This window comes from Pseudopipra pipra, chromosome 18, assembly GCF_036250125.1.
Source record: "Pseudopipra pipra isolate bDixPip1 chromosome 18, bDixPip1.hap1, whole genome shotgun sequence".
Classification (NCBI taxonomy): Eukaryota; Metazoa; Chordata; class Aves; order Passeriformes; family Pipridae; genus Pseudopipra; species Pseudopipra pipra.
In genome coordinates, this window is record NC_087566.1 from 3,978,333 (window position 1) to 3,996,660 (window position 18,328).

The following is an 18,328-nucleotide window of genomic DNA, read 5'->3' on the forward strand; positions in this document are numbered from 1 at the left end:
AGCTCGGTGAATGTGACATAAGCACCCAAAGCCCACAGCCAGGTGGCCACGGGCAACTGAACTCACCCTGGGGACAGGGATGGAGGAAACAGCTGGTTGTCTGGAAAGCCACTGACAAAGCACATACAACCTCCATGCCTGTATGTACATACACATCTCCTCCACTCTTCCTTCCCCTCACATCCCTTGGCACACAAGACATTTGCATGAGGCACCTCCTAGTATTTTGGGCACGTGAAGTGGATGGTTTTCATTAAGCCTCTGTCAGCACCACAGACTGAAATGGCTTCTTTATCCTGCTTATCCTTATTTATACTCTGCTGATGCCACAGAGTGCAGGTGGCTGGACAACCATCTTGCAGCACCCCAAAAGCCTTGTCTGCCCCTTCCACAACACTGCATGAGGCCACTGCAGGATGAACTGGAAAAATCAAGGCCAGGCTGCTGCTGCTTTAATATCACTGGAGCATTTTTTGCATGTGTACCAGTCCTCCATATTCATCACAGAAGAGACAGTACTTCAAAGGCACTCATATAATCACTTTTTGGTGCATTCCACCAGCATCGTTAAGCAAATGTCCATAAATACCCTTCTCACATATCTTGTTTCACTCAGATTATCCTTGTCTCCTTGGCAACTGTCAGATGATGTATAATGCTAGCAGGGATTAGCCCCAATGAGCCTTATAACCCTCGTGTAAATTCCAACTCTATGAAGGGACCTGACCAAACACTCTTCTTTTCTGGTAATGTTTAAATGTTGCCATAAACAATATTAAATCCAAGAACCTTTCAGCAAACCTGAGTAAAGATGAAAACCAATATGGAGCTTTTTAAGTGGTACTATTTGTCTTGTCCCCCAAACAAATAAGTTTGAGACAGGGATACACTTGGTGTTTCACATCTTGACATGTAAGGCTGTATTTTGAATTAGGACTTAAAAAAAGGCTTGTGCTGAAAACTTGGGCTCTAATATCTTTATCTTCCCCATCCCTTGGTGCCAGTGGGGATCACACTGGGAAATGCCAAATCCCTGCAAGAGCTTAACAAATTTATGCTACACTTTAACCTATTAATTTCTGTAAACCAGCTGGGTTTCAGGTCATCATGTGATGTGCATACACTGTCTGACTTGAGACTTTCTGCTTCTGAGCAAGCAGCTATGTGCTGCACCCTCGTGCCCCACTGTCAAAGCACACAGACATCACCAAAGCATCAAGCCAAGGAGGTACAACACAAGCTTTCTGCAAGTGGAGAATGTCTCTGCTCCATACCACGTTTGGGCCTGGTGTGGAAGTTGGTTGTCTCTTGGAAGCCCATTTGGCATTCCTGGGCCAAATTTTGCCATGTATGGTCCTGACTTGAGACCTGTTCCCACGTGGGAGATGCAGAGTCTGCCAGTGCAGGGAGCTGAGCAGCACTGCACTGTGTATAAGTGTTAAGGGTTGGAGTATCTAAGTGATTAAAAACAGACTGTGATGCACTAGTGACATGGTTAAACTACGTGTTCCTTCTTCACTCTGAGTCTTTATAACATCCCAGCTTGAGGACATCTGCTCTAATTCAACAGAATTAAAACAAAAAAATCTTTAAGCAGAGCCAAAGAAAGGAGGCTGAAAGCAGCACCAGCCTCAGGAGCAAAACCAAATGCAGACACACTACAGCATAAATAATAGTATTTCTGTAATTAAGCAAACAAATCTCTGGCACAGCATTGTGCCTATATAGGAATTCAACAATGTGCCATGGCTGATATCTATTAGAGTAATCAACTAGAAAGAGCTGAGGGAGGAGGGGAAAAAAGGTCTCCAAGATTGTTCCACGAGGTAGGTCACAAAACAGGCAAGCCAAGGGGTGGTGGGGAAGCCAGTGCAGGCAGGGTAGTGACAGGCAGAAGAAAATCCAAGTCTTGGCCCAAGCTGGTTACCAATGATGCAGCCTGGTTTCTCTGCATGTTTCTGTGGACCTGTTTGCTCCCCAGCCATCTGCCAGCTCCAGCACACACCTCATCACATGCAAGACACGCAAGGAAGGAGAGACGGGATCAGTGGCTTCAGGCAGGTGATTTTTAGCACAGATAGGATAAAAATCTTCCTAACTCATGTCTGTGTACTGGCAGGAGTTCCAAACAGCACCATTTTAGACACTCCAGCACACAGCAGGCACTCAGGAGATTTAGTGTTGCTACCACAGGCTTGTGCACATAGAGAAATTCAGCTACAGCAGCAGGAGTAATAAAAACTGCTGGAAGCTGAATACCATGATCTCCTCTGTCACTGGTCACATCACTCTTGATGTCAGGCAGCAAAAGGAAGAGAAAGTTAATCATTTATATGCAGGGAAGATCCCAGTGTAAAATCCTGCTGTAGTAGAAGAACTGGAGCAGGAGATCAGCCCGTGCTCAAGTGCAGGATAACCCACACACACTTGAGCAAGGCAGCCCTCTCTGCTGAAGATAAAGTGATTAAAACATAACTGGAAAGCAATGAAATTTGCCACAGTAAAGTATGATCACACTCAAACAGGGCTTTCAAAATGAAGCACACTCCCAACAGTAACTTGCCAGGGAGTCTTCAAAGCTGAAGAACAACTGCTGCCACACCAGTTTTGTTGTGCTTTTCTTGCTGACTTTATAGCTGGTCTCCAGTTCCCTAGTTAGGGCCAAAAAGCACATGCACAGGGTACATGCCATCAGTACTGACATTTGCTTAAAAGCACCTGAGCCAAAGCCAACAGCATTTTCCCTATCCCCTCCCCTTGTCCCCACAGGGCACCTCCAGGCCTTTACACACTCTGCCCCTCCAAGACAAATCATTGAAGATGACACAGGAAACTTTGGTGAAGGGAAGCATGCTCCCCCCTTTTCTCTTTTCATGACAGCTTTATCAAGGGTGCTTTTCCACACAAAGCCTCAGCCATCAAACCTTCACCCACCAGGGCTAAGAGATCTTTTCTCAGCATCAGACACACAGGACAGGCTGCCAATTCTATCTGCACAACATCTCCCAGTGTAAGATCTTGTGCAGTGCTTACAGGTCTCCACACCCCAGCACTGGTTTGCCCCACGCCTGGGCTGCAGATCAGTCCCCAGACCTGCCTGTCACTGCTCCCTGACTCAGCCCAGGCTTCCTGAGAGCTTGCTTGGAGTCAGCTGTCAGAAAGCAACAGCCTCTGTGCCAAAAAAGCACAGCTTGAATGATTCTTACCCCTCTAAGCAGCATCTTAGTGGGGAAAAGGGCTTTCAATTCAATGACACCTGACCTGCATTTGCAAAACCTTGGCTACAGGTGCGAGTCTAAATCTAACATGTTTGGGCCAAATTCACTGCCCACAGCCAAGAACAGTCTTTGTGATGCTTTCAGTGGACTCCAGCTCCCAGACAGTCTTTATTCTAACACAGCTGCTGGGATGTTGCTACAGCAGGTTTTTCTTCCTCTGGCAGCACTGCACCTCTCCTCCTTCAGAAAAACAACTGAACACAAGAAGGGTTTGTGACTGTGTTGTCTTCCCCCATACAGGACTATCCATGCTTTACCTTTACTGATGTTTACAGATACACCAAAGCTTGAAACTCATAGAGAGAGGGGCTCTTTCCACTCCCTGATAATGATTCTCCTGCATGTGTATGATTTGGCATAGTATATTTTATATGCCATCCCACAGCATGTCCTGCACCCACCTCGTTTTTCAGCTGTGTTTGCTCTCCACATCTACTTGCTTTATTTTTTAATTCCAAGCACAGCTTTTTGTAGGACTTAAAGTACCAAGATGCCAGTGAGTTTGCCAAAAGCTGTTGTTTAAATAAATTCATGCAAGAACTTCTAAAAAGCTAGATTGTAGGAGGACAAAGCTCCAAGGAGAGATCCACATTCTTGTTTCCAGACCCTCCTATCATCTAGAGACTGGCCACAGCTACACCCATGCAGTCTCTTCAGAGGAGCACCTCACCTGCCAGGCTGGCACATGCATAAGAGCTGGCCACTTACAGAAGTACTCAGCAGCTTCCCAAAAGCTGGGTTACAGGTGTTGTTCGGAATATTTATCTTTGAGTACACCTGCTGTGGCTTATTTTAGGCTCTAAATGAGAAGTTACTATTGCATATTTGCCCCTACACACTGTTGTGGAGGTGCAGACTGCTCTGAAGGCCAAGCCCTGCCCTGAGGATCTAGGAATTAAAGACTTAATCCCCTTAGTGCCGACATCTGTGGCACTGCACAGGAGGTAAACAAGTGCTTCTGTGTTCATCATCTGCTGCACTGAGTCACGGGCTGAACCTTGGTGGAAACAGAGCAAAGCTGGGCTGAAAGGAGACAAGTGATCCTGTACTTATTACATATGGTAATGTACAAAGTATAGATTGGGCTGCAGCAGATCAAAGTGCTCAGATGTTATTAGGAACACACTGTAATTATCTCTTGTCAGCAATCACAGGAGCAAGGTCTGCCTTGTGCTCAAAGTCTGCTCCAAAGACCTCACGCTCTAAACAGATCGTTTCATGCTGCCAGTGAGGGAGAACAATTCAGATAGAGCTGGAGGCTGCCAAAGTACAGGAAGAAGCATTGCTAAGTTAAATGATATCTCTAGAAGCTTTTTGTCTGCAGGTATCCAGCCCAGTTCTGCTGTGCTTAGAATGACAGATCAAATACTAGCTGACCAAGAAATATTTTTAAGTAATGTGTTACCTAACAGCTCCAGAACAATCCCTCAAGAAAGTAGATTTGTACCTTTTTATTTAAGCATTGGAATGTGACATACTGCCACATGATTTTCATGTTTGGGTTTTTTTTTCCCCCAAGACTTTGTCATGGATTTACTCATTTTTATGTCATTCACCTTTCACTTATGACACTTTTGCACATATCAGTGATTAAAGCATTTAGTGAAGAGAAAGCTTTAATGGAATAGTTTGAAGCTGTAGCTCTCATCCTGGCCAATATTCACTATAGGGTTTGGGTTTCCTTATTTTTCTAAAGAAAGGACCCACAAGTTCTACTGCATCAGCCATGAGAAATAAGCCCTCTGCACAAAACATCTTCTGTCTTGGTTTAGTTAAGCCAAGCTCCTAAAAATTACTTCTTAGCTCTTCCTCCTCTGAGTTTTGAAATAAATTCAACAAGTTTTGTAAGAAAGTAGCAAACACATCAGCACTACTTTTAAAAAAACAGCCTGATAGAAGTTATTTGGAATCAAACTTGGCAGGGATTTAAAAGCTAATAAAACATCTCCAGGTCAATCTACCATAAAATCCACATTTTAGAAAAATCTTCCTGTCTGAAGATTTCCCGAGAGAGATTAATATATTTTAAACCAACTCTTTGAATTTTGCCCCATCTTTTTTGGCACTCACTCATTTCACATGTATGGGAACAGACACCAGTATTTTCATGCACTCAGACATGTTTGTAACTGCAGGTTTGAGCATCAGGTCTACATATATTGGAAAACTTTTGGTTTGTGTACTACTAAATCCTAAACCAGTATATTGTGAGCTTAACAAGGTGTATAGATGAAGACTGCAAGAGCAGACAGAGCTGCTAGCCTACCAACACATATTAGATATCCCCAGTGGAGCTCAGTTTCATTTTCTTTGAAATAAAGGAGAGAAAGTGCTTAAAGCCAGAGTAAGAGACTGCAAAAAGTTTAATTATTGTCTCTTTCTTCCAGGCACATTTGAGCTTGAACACCTTCAGGCTTAAAGTCTTAGACTAAAAGAATTTCATAAAAAAATAAATTCAAGAATGGAGATTGGCTGTCCTGACTTCTGGCTACCAGGGGAAGACAGCAAAGTCCCTCAGAGCAGGAGGGAATGTTACATTTCTCCTTGCCTCCACCATCACAACCTTCTGCTTAATTTTTCAAAAGGTTTTAATGACCAGGTTAAGTCTTCATGTTTCCAGTTCAGTTATTTCCAAACTAGTCAGGCATTTTGTATTTCATTATCCTGTCATCTGACCCATGCTTATGGCTCACTAGAAATTTACTGGAATATTTTTCAACCTTTAGCTCACATAGAAAAGTCAGACTAAGCTCAAGCAAATCTGGATTAAAAACCCACATCAAAAGTAACAGCCAGAATGCTCTATCAAGATGAAATATGCCTTTTGTCAGGGGAAAAATAACTTATTCATGGAAATTAGGCATTAGAAATGCATTAGAAATTATCTAGGAGAGCAGACCACTGAACTTACTGATGCAAAACATGAACCATCTACCTTTCAAACTGTACCATTCCCTGTGCTAGTCCAAGACAAAACTTCAGGAACTGCAGTCTCACACACAGGTGTGGGGGGAATGACAGACTTTTTAACCTGAAGGTCCCAGACCCCCTTGCAACATGTTGGACCCAGGCTGTGCTCCACTGAAATTAATGTTGTGGTTCCTCTCAGCTCCATTTGAGCAAGACCAGATCAATTACTGCAGCCATAAGCCCTTTCTGCTTCCATGTGCAAACAGATAACTGAAGTGCAGAGGAACAAATGCTTCATTCCAAGTGATGTGCAGCGTCCACACGGAACTAGGAGAGCCTGATAGTGTTACATGTTCTTACCCTATTCCTCCTCAACAACCAGGAGCCAGGCTGCTGCCAACAAGCCCATATTCAGCTCTGTTCAGAGCCCAGACACCAGCCTGGGAGCCTCTGTGCAGAGCTGTCTCATCTCCCACACTACTTCTGCAAGGGGAATTTGCACACAGAGAGCAGGAGCCACTTCGTGCACTACTTAGCATGGCGTGTCCTCCAGGCACACTTTGTCCTCTGAGTTATCTCCACTGCTAATTTATTGCAGCATTCAAAGCATCGTGCCTCCGGCAGTCCCTCCCACAGGAAGCTGGCTGACTCATTTTTCCACACACTGTATTTTCCTCTCCACAAGAGCCAAATGCTTAGGTCAAGAATAAAACATTAAAAAAAAAAAAAAAAAAAGGGAGGCTCGTGTTTAAGCACCTCCTAAAACATGTGCACAACCCACAGCCACTTGTGAAGCTATTTCTCTCATTCAGACAATGAACCTGGAGATGTTGCACCCAGATAGAGTTGCCCCCATATGGCACACAACTGCCTGTGCTTTTGTTCTAAAAAGCAGTTCCTAATCCTGTAAATTGATTTAGTCCCAGCTAATGGTCTTTGGCCTCAGTCAAACAGTTATCTGAGCACTTAATAAGAGACAAGATGAAGACCACCATTTTGCATTCATTCCCCTAAGCTCTTCACCAAAGCATTCAGGTGTTTGCCTTACAAACTGGTTCTCATATATAACCTAACCTTATAGGAAGGGATAAAAAGAACAATTACATTGCCAGGAAAACACTGCCAATCTACTCTATTTTCATGCTTTGCTTAATGATGCAGCAAAAGTTCACTATCTTTATGAAAAGGACTTTTCAAGGACGCTTGGAAATAAAAAAGTAGCAGTACCTTATTATGTCCATCTCCAGCAGCACTTCCAGTCTTCCAGCCGTGAGAAACATGGGAAGCAACCAAAGTCAGCCAAGGCAAACACTTCACCTCCCAAAACAGGCAATCCAGCTTCAGTCTGAGGCAAGCTAAGTTTTACAGAGGTTTCCACCAAGGAACTAAACATCTCCACTCTAACAACACTTCACCCCAACGAGCAGGTTCCAGCCCACTCCCCTAGAAAAAGCCCCAGGTGCTCCCTGCTCTCCCTTAGGGCCAGCTGGGCCTCTGCCTCTCAGGTGTGAGGCATCAGAGCTGATGGGCATTAACCCATTGCCACCCACTGCATGACTGGGACATGTTGAGAAGAAACAGCACACATTCTTGGTTTGTTTTATTTTACAACACAGCTGATTGGGAGTTCAGTGGTAAATAGGAGGTCAAAGGACATGCCAGGCATTTCCCACTTGTCCTACAGAAGGGAAAGGAAATAAATCTGCAGCAAAGAATTCTCACTTTCTCATTTGGAAAATGAAGGCTCATATTTCCAAAATGTCTCAGTTGTGAAAGTAGTGCAGAGCTTAGCATAAGCTGCCACTGCTGCCCTTTGTCTCACAGAATCCTCTCAGGATAGGTTTAAAGCTACAGCCATGAGGCTTTTCCCATCAGTAATGTGTCCCGAGCCTGATGCTTATAAAAGAGTCATTCCAGTGCCTTTTCTCCATTAGTCAGTCTCCTGGCTTTAGCAACCCTTTGGATCTTTGATTTCCTTTTTTTCTTGACAAATCCATTTTGTGCAAAAATAATGCTCTTTTGTTTCCTCTTTTGTCCCCCTGCTCTGTTGTCATATAGGACCCCCCAACCAATCTAGCTCGCCTGTGCCAGCCTGTTGCCCACTGAAGGGAAGGCTCATCAGCCTGCATGGCTGTAACAAAGGAGGTCAGGCACTGTGTCACAGAATCAAATCCTTCTGCCTGAGCAGATAGGGATTTATGGGACCCTCCAAACAAGAGGAGAGAAGGAATAACCAGGAGAAGACCTGCAGGCATGTAAAGAAAAGTGCAGATAGCTGAGCGTGAAGGGGTGTGGTACCAACATACCAAATGCCAGATACAAAGTAATTTGCCTGAATTGCACTGAAAAGGTGCAGAGGGAGGGAAACAGGTGCCACATCCAGCTCACAATCTCACATAGGTGTATGGCTTCAAGGCCAGGCCCCAGTGAGGACACCTCAGGCTGGATGCTGCATGTCCCTGCTGAGGCTGCCTCACGTACCTTACCTAAATGAAGCAGCAGTCAGGGGGTCAAAGCAGGAAGAACACAAAGGGTGGGCTGACAGGTGCTATGGCAGGTTGCAGAGATGGTTCCTGATAAAAAAGAAACCTCTGTTAGGAAGTAACAGATATAGCCACTCTGGCTACTGGTGTTTAGTCCACCTGCCTGTCTGCTTATAGCTACCAGATATACAATAAGTATGTATTAGATAGCACTTGTACAGTCTTAAAAATCCATTTTTTTTTCTAAAAATATCCTTTAGGATCAATGTTAATCATCTCTGTTGGATATTTACAACCAAAATACCTTGTAAGTGTTGCAGGTTCCTTGAATTCTCATTTTTCCACACACCTTCTTCCCGGCAGTTTGCAGCTCTCACACCGGGACCAAGTGGCTATATACTCTGTGTAGTTAAATCCCCCACAGCTGGGCAGTAGCAGAGTGAGGGATGAGACAAGAAGAGGATGATTTGTACCCACTAGATTTGGCTGGGATGGGGGCAGTGCTGGCCAGCACTCCCCAGCTCCAATGTCCTGCGCTGCACTGGGGGGAAGTGGGAAAAGGGCCTCTGGAAAACCCTTAGCCAGGCCCACCCTCCTCCTCCTTCCACCATGGTGCTCACGGGGCTGTTTCTCACACTTTTTACCTCAGCTGTCACTGCCAGACAGTGTTTTGTCCTTTCCTAAGTGCATTTCTTCCAGAGGCAGTGGATGACAAGCTCAGCCGTGCCCTGAGTGGGGCTGTGGTGGAACCAGCTGTGTCCATCATGGGGCCGCCCCGGCCTCCCCTCAGAGGGTCCCTCAGCCCCACTGACAGTGCCTGGGCACCAGGGCCCAATAAATTCCCCTCCTCGCCTCAGCAAAACGCGTATTTAATAATTGTCATTAAAATACTCGCTTGCCACACACCCTTCACAGCTTTACTGATGATATCAGCCACAAAAAAAAAAATCTCCTCACACCAAAAAGGGAAGCGGCAACGCCACAACGCCGCCAGGGTGGGCAATGTACACCCTCAGTACAGCTCCACCCTCGTCTCTCACCCTTTTAGACCAAAAAAAAATTCCCCACTAGTAATCCAGCCCCTGGCAATAGCCAGTCTGAGCTTTGCCTTTTACTTTTCCAGTCACTGTTTTAAATTCAAATTCCTCTAATGGTAAGTGATTTCCTTTTCTTTAACTCAACCCACGAGCTTTTTAATCTTATTTTCTCCCCCGTCCTGTTGAGGAGGGGGAGTGAGAGCAGCTGGGTGGGTTCTGGCCACCCCACCACATTTTCCAATCCTCCACACTTAATGGAGGAGGTGCCTTGACACAGGGAATCCCTTGGGGCACATAAATCAGCAAATACAAGCTGAAGCCCTCAAAAGGTGATGAATGCAAGCACCACTATTACGTAAGAACTTTCCTGGATAGATTAATGCTTTGAATAATAATTTAAAGTTGACTTGAATTAAAAACTTTGGTAAAAATCTCTCAAAGAATTCCCAAACTGAGCAACCCCCGGGTGTGCAAAATATTGATGGTGGCTTATGGTGCCATCCTAACAAATTTTTTTGAAAGTATTATTCTAAAGTGAGATTTTTGTTGTTTCCTCCTTTCCTTGTGTTTCAATAGCCAAATATATTTTCTTTCCAGAGAAGAGCTGGGAATCCAGGAACCTGCAGCCAGGGGAGGCAGCAATTAGTGGTTTGAAGTGTTAATGGGACCACAGTGGGAACGGGGAGTCCCTTGAACTCAGCTATTAGCAAATTAATAAAAGGAATAACACGATCTCCTGAGTGTTATAAATTTAGCACTAATTAGGACTTCTCTGTCTTAGTTATTTTAGGCAAGAAAATCTTCAATATCCTTTGTTAAATCTGAATCATCTTGTTTGTAGAAGTAAATCATATGGAAACATTGGTTTCTTTACCCATCTACAGTCTATTAAGCTTTTGCCATTCTCTCTTTCTTTCTGACTTATAGCTAGATATTTTGGATACAGTTAGTTTAATTTATCAAATTTTCTCCCAAAAGAGGATTTTCTTTGAATGAGACTAATCTACAGGTCATTAATTTCTCACAGTCCATCCCAAGTGTTTCAAAGATCCCCACTTCACAGGAGTGTCAGTGATCCAATTTATTTATATTTATTTTATTTATTTATTGCTTATATATTCCAGATGTTAAACCTCATGGAGTTATTGTAACTGGCAAGCCATCTTTCTCTGCCAAAGATCTACACAGTTTTTTGTATTTTAGCACTGGGGAATTAATCATGAGAGAAACTTAATCAGGTTTGCAATGATAAAAAGCCCTTAATTAGAGCAGAAGCCAAAACGTCCTCCTGCTCTTCCTTTCTTCTTACACTGCCCAAATCTCATTGAAACTTTGCCTGAAGTCCAGAAAACAAATCTTGCAGTTGATTGAATATTTCTAATTGTGAATTGATGTCTATGCTTTTGCAGATATGTTCCAAACCCTGCCTTCTGGCTGTGTTGGCTAATTTGCCCATACCCAGGAAATTAATTCTTTTTTAACTACAGAGCAAAGCTGTGATGTTGGGCAATACATGTCTGCCTTTCTGCAAAGAATATTACTTGTCTCTAGCAAGATCAATGCATCACTAAATGATTGGCATAACCACAGAAGATTTAGCTTTTAATGTTTAGGAAACACTGATGGGGGGGAAGAGAAAGCCCAACAGACTGGCTGAGGCAGAAGAAACTCACTTCCATTTAACAAAAACCATAGCTTATTTGAGCCATGAAGAACAAGTGTAGATGGAAGGTTATATCTTAATTGGTGTCACTAAGGAAAAGAGTATGTTAGAAGTGAGCTCATGGTTTAAAACACATGTGTAACACATGCACATGTACAGCACTGTGGAGAACTGAATTAGAAGCTGTATGAAAATACACCATAAATCCTGAAAAACACTGGGCACTGTCAAGGTGGCTTTCCATAAAATAGTGCAAATTGATGTTAAAATCTCTGGTTTATAATCAGTTAGAAAGGGTAGTTTGGCAGCAGTGTTAATAACCTCTGAAACAAAAGTAGCATGACAAGGGGGATTCCATGAGCAGAACTCAGCTCAGAAGGCTTTGTCTCATGTCTATGAAAAATCAAATCTTTGCAAAAATGGTATCAGCCATTTCCCTGTCTAGGAGAACTGGATGAAGACCTCTCCTCATCCTCCTGTGGAGGGAAACACATTTCTGTTTACTTCTGCTGAACACTTGGTCAGAGAGTGTTGTCTGCACTGTGTATGAGGCTAAAGAAAGTGTTAATTTTACTATTCTCTACTGCATGAGGTAGGATGTGAATTGTGTGTACTGAGGTGACATTGGAACATTCCATCTGCCATAGGCACCTAAATACTAACCATAACTGAGTCCTTTCTTCCCTCCATGTGGGTTATAACTGCGGGAATAAGATGTGTGAGCGTGTAAGCTGAGCAGCATGTAGATAAATTTCAGATGATGATTTAATGCTGGTGAATACAAATCTTATAGTCCTGCATGCAGTCTGGTACTGGAGAGGACCTTTGAGGTCAATTCATTTCCCTTCTGTCATAGGCAGCCCTCTAAAAGAAACTACATGATAAAGTGATACAGCCCCATAACAAAATTAATTTTTTGCCACCATTTCTACTACTGTAAGAGTGCAGGAGGAAGAATCCTCCTGCAGCTCCTTGGAAATGTGGAAATCTTCCTATTCCCAGCCTTAATATACTCTTATTCAGTTTATTCACATAATTCTTTCCTGCCAAAATTGTGCTTCTGCTTAAATAGCGCTTCTCCCTTCTGTGTGCTCATCCGTGATGTATTTATAGGGAGTCCTCTCTCAGCATTCACTGCATGAGATAAAACAAGCCATCCTTTTTTTAGTCTCCTTTCGTATAACAGACTTTCCACAATCTGAATCATCCTTGCAGCTCATCCCTTCACCTGCTGCAGTCTGAGCATGGGGAGCAGAACCAGCAAGAGCAGCTATCTATTGTCTTACCGGGGATTTTTACAGCACCATTAATAGTCCCTTGTTTCTTACTGCTGTATTGTGCATTTACACTCTCTGTGTGTAGAACTGTTCAAGCATATCAATTATGTTATACCGTGAACCATCCAATTCTGGTGTGTCATCTCCACTGGTGCCACTTGTGCTCCTTGGGAGTGTGGTCAGCATCTTGCAGGCAAAATCCTTGGGTACTTTTCAGCTGGTGCTTTTTCATCCTTGATAGCTCCTGCAGAGTGTTTCAGCATGAAGATGTTTCAGCAGTCATTACAAAAGCAAGTGAATCATTCAAGAAAAGCACAATCCATCCATCTTCTTTAGTGTCATCAATTAATAGCTGCTCAGGATGCTTTGAAACCTATAGCTGCCTAAGGGAAGAAGAATAACCAACCCCTTCCCATAGTGCTGTGCTATCATTATATTTTGAGTACCTTGCCAGTGCAGAGAAGCTTTTTTTAATAAGTGAGGTGAGGGCAATATGCAAAGGACTTTGATGTGAGGCTTTAAAAAAGGGTAAAAGACCAGTTATGCCAATCCAGGATAAGAAGGGAACTAAAAAACAATTGGTAGACAAGAATATTTCTTATTATTGGAAACCATTTCTCATTCCAGAAGCCAGTGGTCAGAGCCTGGCTGATTTTGGTGGACAAGCTTCTGTCTGCTGCTGCCCCTCCAAGCAAGCAGCACTGGGGCAACCACACTTTCCTCCACCTGATGGAGCTGGAACAGCCTTTTACCTCATGCTTCTGATTTGAAATATTTTACTGCAGACTGTGCAAAATAAGGGACCATTTTTAAAAAGGGGTAGTGTTGCCTTTGTGGGCAGCTCAGGCTGGGTCTGTGTGCTCATTCCTCAAGTCACAGGGTGCTAGAGCAAAGCCATTGCACCCTTTGGTGGGGCTGCTCCTCCGGAACTCTGTCCCGGAGTCAAATCCTGACCCACGTTTGCCAGACATAAGGATACACTCCCAAACCCGCCCACAGCTGCTGACCCCCCTCCCTCCCTCCCATCTCACCTACCTGGCTGATGGCTGATGGCTTTTGCCACTGGACACACAGCTCTGTCTGTACAGGACATCAATGCCACCTGTACAGGATGTCCGGGCAGGATGGCAGTGCCACCTCTTGAGGGGAATCAATTCACTTCCAGCTAATGTGCCAGAGGTGGAGGTCTGTGCCTAAGTGTATTGGAGCCTGATGGAGGCTAATTAAATAGAAAACCATCCATTCGTGCTGTCTCATTAGGGATTTGTCATAAAAACCTTATGTTCTCTTACAAGCCTAAACAAGTGTGTTCCCCATGTAAAAATCAGCCATAAAGCTCTCTGGAGAGTAGTTAACATGTCTAAGCTGTCATTTATAAGGGCTGTCTGCAGCCTGGATCCTGCAGGTGGGAATGGCCTTTCCAGTGTCCTCAAACCACCCTGCATAAGTGGGGCATCCCTCCTTCAACATGGGAAAGAGGGACAAGCCCAGCCATCCTGCACTGGCAGTCATGTGGAGCGGATGTTTCTCCATCTGGCCCTGACGGGAGCTGGGAATCAGAGGCAAAGAGCACTTGTTATTCTAGAGCTGTGCCAAAGATGTTCAGAGGTTAAGAAAGTATAAGTCTAATAGTAGTATTTCCCGGGAGCTGTGGAGACTGGCTCCCCTCACAGTTGTAAGTGGCCTGGTCTCCTCCTCAACCTCAACTAGGCTACTGTTTTTGAGGAAAACTGATTATCCCGTAGGACATGGGAATCATCATGTTATTTTTGCAGCGGAAGGAAGTTAAGGGCTGTGTCCCCTTGGCTGCCCCAAGGGAAAAATCAGCATGGTCTAAATGGCAGCTCTCCTCGATGTCTGTCCAGGATGAGCTTTTCACTCACCCAAACAGTGCAGGATTCAGAGTTTCTGCCAAAACTAGGACTTCTGCAGAAGTCATACGAGGGCAGGTCTCCTGTGCAGGAGGAGATAACTGCTTTGGGTCTGTGTGACGACCCTTGGGGTAACGCCAGCTGGTGTCTCCTTGCAGGCGTCGGAGGTGGAGCGGCAGCTCTCACTGCAGGTCCACACCCTCCGGGAGGACTTTCGGGAGAAGAACTCCTCCAGCAGCCAACACATCGTGCGGCTGGAGAGCCTCCAGGCCGAGGTGAGTCACCTGCGCTTGGCCGAGGTGAGTCACCTGCGCTCGGCCCAGCTCCTTCAGAAGGCAGCCAGGGCTGTTTTCACTTGTGTAATGACCCTCCCTGAACTGAGTAAACAGAACCTGCTGTTGGAGCAAACAGAGGGATGGCAGCAGTGGGGCAAAGGACTCCTCCAGCAGGAATTTTTGCTGCAGCCCAGGGATGGCTGGGCTGGCTCAGGCCAGCTTCCAGTGCTGCCTTGGCCACAGCATTCCCAGAAAATGAATGGATGAGAAGGATCTTCCAGGAGCTAAACCATGGCTGTGCTCCTGCAGGGCTGCTGCCCAGTTCGGGTTAAACTCTGGGGCACGGTGGGAAGGACTGCAAGGGGGTTTTTTTATCCTGTTCCTCATGCTTGCAAAGAAAGCAGCAATCCTCTCCTGCCTCTGAGCCACGCACTTGGGAAAGCAAGGAGCCCCTGCCTGTTTTAACTTTGGTACATTAGCAGGAATGATACAACCTTCCTTCCTCTTCCCTTCCCTGATGAGGTGTCACTGGGAACCATGTAGGCAGGAACTACACAGGTAGATGTCCAACTCTACTGCCCAGCCAGTTCTTTTATTTAAAGGCCGTCTGGAAAAGCTTTTCCTAAAATCTCTCAATTTGTTCTTTTCTCCCACTCCCACCTGCTCCTTGCTGGTCCCTCGCCTTTTCTTCCCCTCCCCTTGGTGTGGAGCAGCAGGTCCTTGAAGTAAGTACGGAGGCTTGGAAGGGTTTGCCTGCGTGTCCATCGCTGTTACCATGCATGCCTGTCACTGTGCATGCCCACCTTGCCTCCTCACCTCCTTCCTGTTTTGCTTTCCAAATCCCATTCTCCCCATGTCCTTCCCATGGCCCAGGGCTCCGTTATACAGTTATTCACACTGTGTTCATTACTGGTTTGCCTGCCAAATACAAACTCTTGCTACAACCTCTGTATTAAACCTCTTATTTTTCTTTCTCCAACCCTCTCAAATCATGATGGTGGTGGGCAGAGACATCTCAGAAGCCATTAGTCACCTAAGAGCAGTTTCCAATACCTCCAGCAGCCTTTACCCTATGGAAATAGCAAGTCAACACACTTGGCTAACTTTCCTTTCTGCAGCCAAATCTTTCCAGCAACCTGGAAAGCAGCAAAGAGACAAGGTCCTAAAAAGGCCAAGAAAACAATTGGAAGTTGCTGAATTTGTCTACGGTCCATGGGTTGAAAGGAGGCCATAGGGACTATTTAGAGTTATACTGGGCTGGTGGATGGCTGGCATGCCAGTCCCCAGAGATCCTGTGTGTACTAATCTGGGAAAAGGCTCCTTCTTGGTTAAACAAGAAGTGACCTTGGCTAGTGCTGATTCATCCTGTGCACTGTTCCCAGCTAACTGAGTCACGGAGGGTTTGTTTGGCACACTGTCCCTCCGCCTGAAATCACTGCCCTTGACAATTAAAAGAAATGAACCAATTTTAAAGGCAACTGATCACTGGGAGGCTAAAAATAAGCATGGCACAGAAAGGAGTCTTCACAAGGAAAAAGACAGAAAAATCCCTGATGAGGACCTGATGAACACACAGCAATTAAGAACAGCTATGAGCAGTACTGTGGCACAGCCCTGTGGGGAGCAGGATCCCACAGGCTCACCCTGGATCCTGCTGGCTCACCCTGTGGTCTTCAGCACTCATACAGGAGAAAATGCTACCATGCTCAGTTAGGGACTAGCCAGGAAAAGTAACTAGTTTTGCCCAGTCTTGCAAATGTTAAGGTAGAAGGGGTGGGCAGGGCTGGTCTCTGCTTAATCCTTTTGGACATTTCTGCCTGCTCCCTGACCTGCCAATGCCCACCCAGCCCTTTTAGAGCTGCCTTTGCAGCCTGGAGAAGGAGGAGTTTCCTTCCAGAGCCTTCCTAAGCTTTAAACCACACACACAAAGTTTCTCTCATACAGGTACAGAATACTTATGTACATACTTCGGCTTTTTTTTGCTGTTTCATTTCTCTCTCCGGAATGTGATTTCCCTCCTCTCTGCTTCCTGCAAAGTGTGGGGTTCTGACACTGCCTCTCTTTCCTCTGCAGATCAAAATGCTGACGGACAGGAAGCGGGAGCTGGAGCATCGCCTTAGTGCCATGATGGAGGAGAACGACCTGCTCCAGGGAACCGTGGAGGAGCTGCAGGACCGAGTGCTCATCCTGGAGAGACAAAGCCATGACAAGGACCTGCAGGTGAGGAGGCAGCAGTGAGGCAGGGAAGGGATGGGGAAATGCAGTAAAAGACACGTTTTGGGGCAAAATTGGCCAGGAAGATAATCAAGAACTAAGAGTCAAAACAACTCATAAATCCATAGAATAAAATGCCTCATGGCAGCAAGTGAGGTCCCAGGTGTTCCCTGGGATCTGGGAACAGATAACAGGAGCCTCAGTGACAGCAAAGAGCAGCTTAGGAGGGAGATCTGAGCAAGGGAGTGGGACAGGGTTCTGGGGAAATTAGGTAAATATCAAAAGAAGCAGGGAATTTTGGTTGTAGTTCATTTTAGTTAATTTTCTAATAGTAGAATTGGCTTCAGAAAGGGCTTCTTTAGACGCTGCTGTCCCAGAGGGCAGTCACTGGCCTCGTGGCTCTCACTGCTCAGACAGTTTCCTGTGCTGTTCATAGCCATGTGTCACCAAACCACCCCCCAGAGAACCACCTGGCACCTCTGGGGCTTATGGCATCTTGAGAGAGAGCAAGATTTTTCCATTTTGCTGCCCTGGGTTGACAACCCCCGAATCCCCAGGTCTGCAAAACAGCCCTGAAATATTTTTCCTTTTTTTAACATGTATTTGTATTTGTGCATATATTTTTTAAAAATCTGTCTGTATCACTTTCTTTTTGGATTCATTTCCTACTGTGTTGTTTTCAGCAAATTGTTTTACCTGAGTCCTAACTTCTTCACAATGTTTCTCATTTTAGTGCTGATTAACTTGCTATTTTTATCTTTCAGGATATTCTGGAGTCTAAACAATGTCTAATGACATTTGGAGATTATTAAGCTCCAATAAATAGCAACACCAGCCAAGAGTACTTTTCTCCTGGCTGGAAACCCTGCTTTGTGTCACTCATTTCTCCCTCCCAGCTCCTTCAGAAACCAAGAGATTCATCCACTCCTTATCACCTCCACTAATACTTTTTTCCCAATACCTTGATTTTCTTCACAAGCTGCACCAAAGCCAGATGGAGCTCCAGGAGGTGCGTCTGTCCTACCGGCAGCTGCAGGGGAAGGTAGAGGAGCTCAGTGAGGAGAGAAGCCTCCAAAACCTCAACACAACCAGCACATCCCTCCTATCTGAGATAGAGCAGAGCATGGAGGCAGAGGAGCTGGAACAAGAACGAGAGCAGGTATTTGCCCTCCAGCCCCTGGGAAAGCCCACGGGCCTCTGTGACCAGCCCCTGAGGGAAAGGGAGTTTATTGCATTTGATCTGGGTTTGGAAAGGGCCAGAAAATTGGGAACAACACCCTTTTGACCACATGAAGCCAAACCTCTGCATCCATTTCAAAA

At 45.1% G+C, this 18,328-nt stretch overlaps 1 protein-coding gene and 1 long non-coding RNA gene across 7 annotated transcripts in view; one reads left to right on the forward strand and one right to left on the reverse strand.

Annotated features, from left to right (window-relative positions):
* The window catches only part of BICDL1 (BICD family like cargo adaptor 1), a 50,155-nt gene that overhangs the window by 16,431 nt on the left and 15,396 nt on the right, over positions 1–18,328 (forward strand). For all 6 annotated transcript variants that reach the window (XR_010435044.1, XR_010435045.1, XR_010435046.1 and 3 more), the window contains exons 3-5: positions 14,678–14,794; positions 16,868–17,014; positions 17,988–18,167. Coding sequence is in view for 3 of the 6 variants with exons in the window: in XM_064674717.1 (XP_064530787.1) it covers positions 14,678–14,794; positions 16,868–17,014; positions 17,988–18,167 (444 nt within the window). In the remaining 3 variants the exon portion in view is untranslated. The remainder of the gene's footprint in view (positions 1–14,677; positions 14,795–16,867; positions 17,015–17,987; positions 18,168–18,328) is intronic.
* LOC135423975 (uncharacterized) lies at positions 6,751–16,884 on the reverse strand. Its single transcript, XR_010435047.1, has 4 exons — positions 16,762–16,884; positions 9,316–12,892; positions 8,976–9,095; positions 6,751–8,761 (listed from the first exon to the last, which is right to left on the reverse strand). It is a non-coding gene; the product is annotated as an uncharacterized LOC135423975 (long non-coding RNA).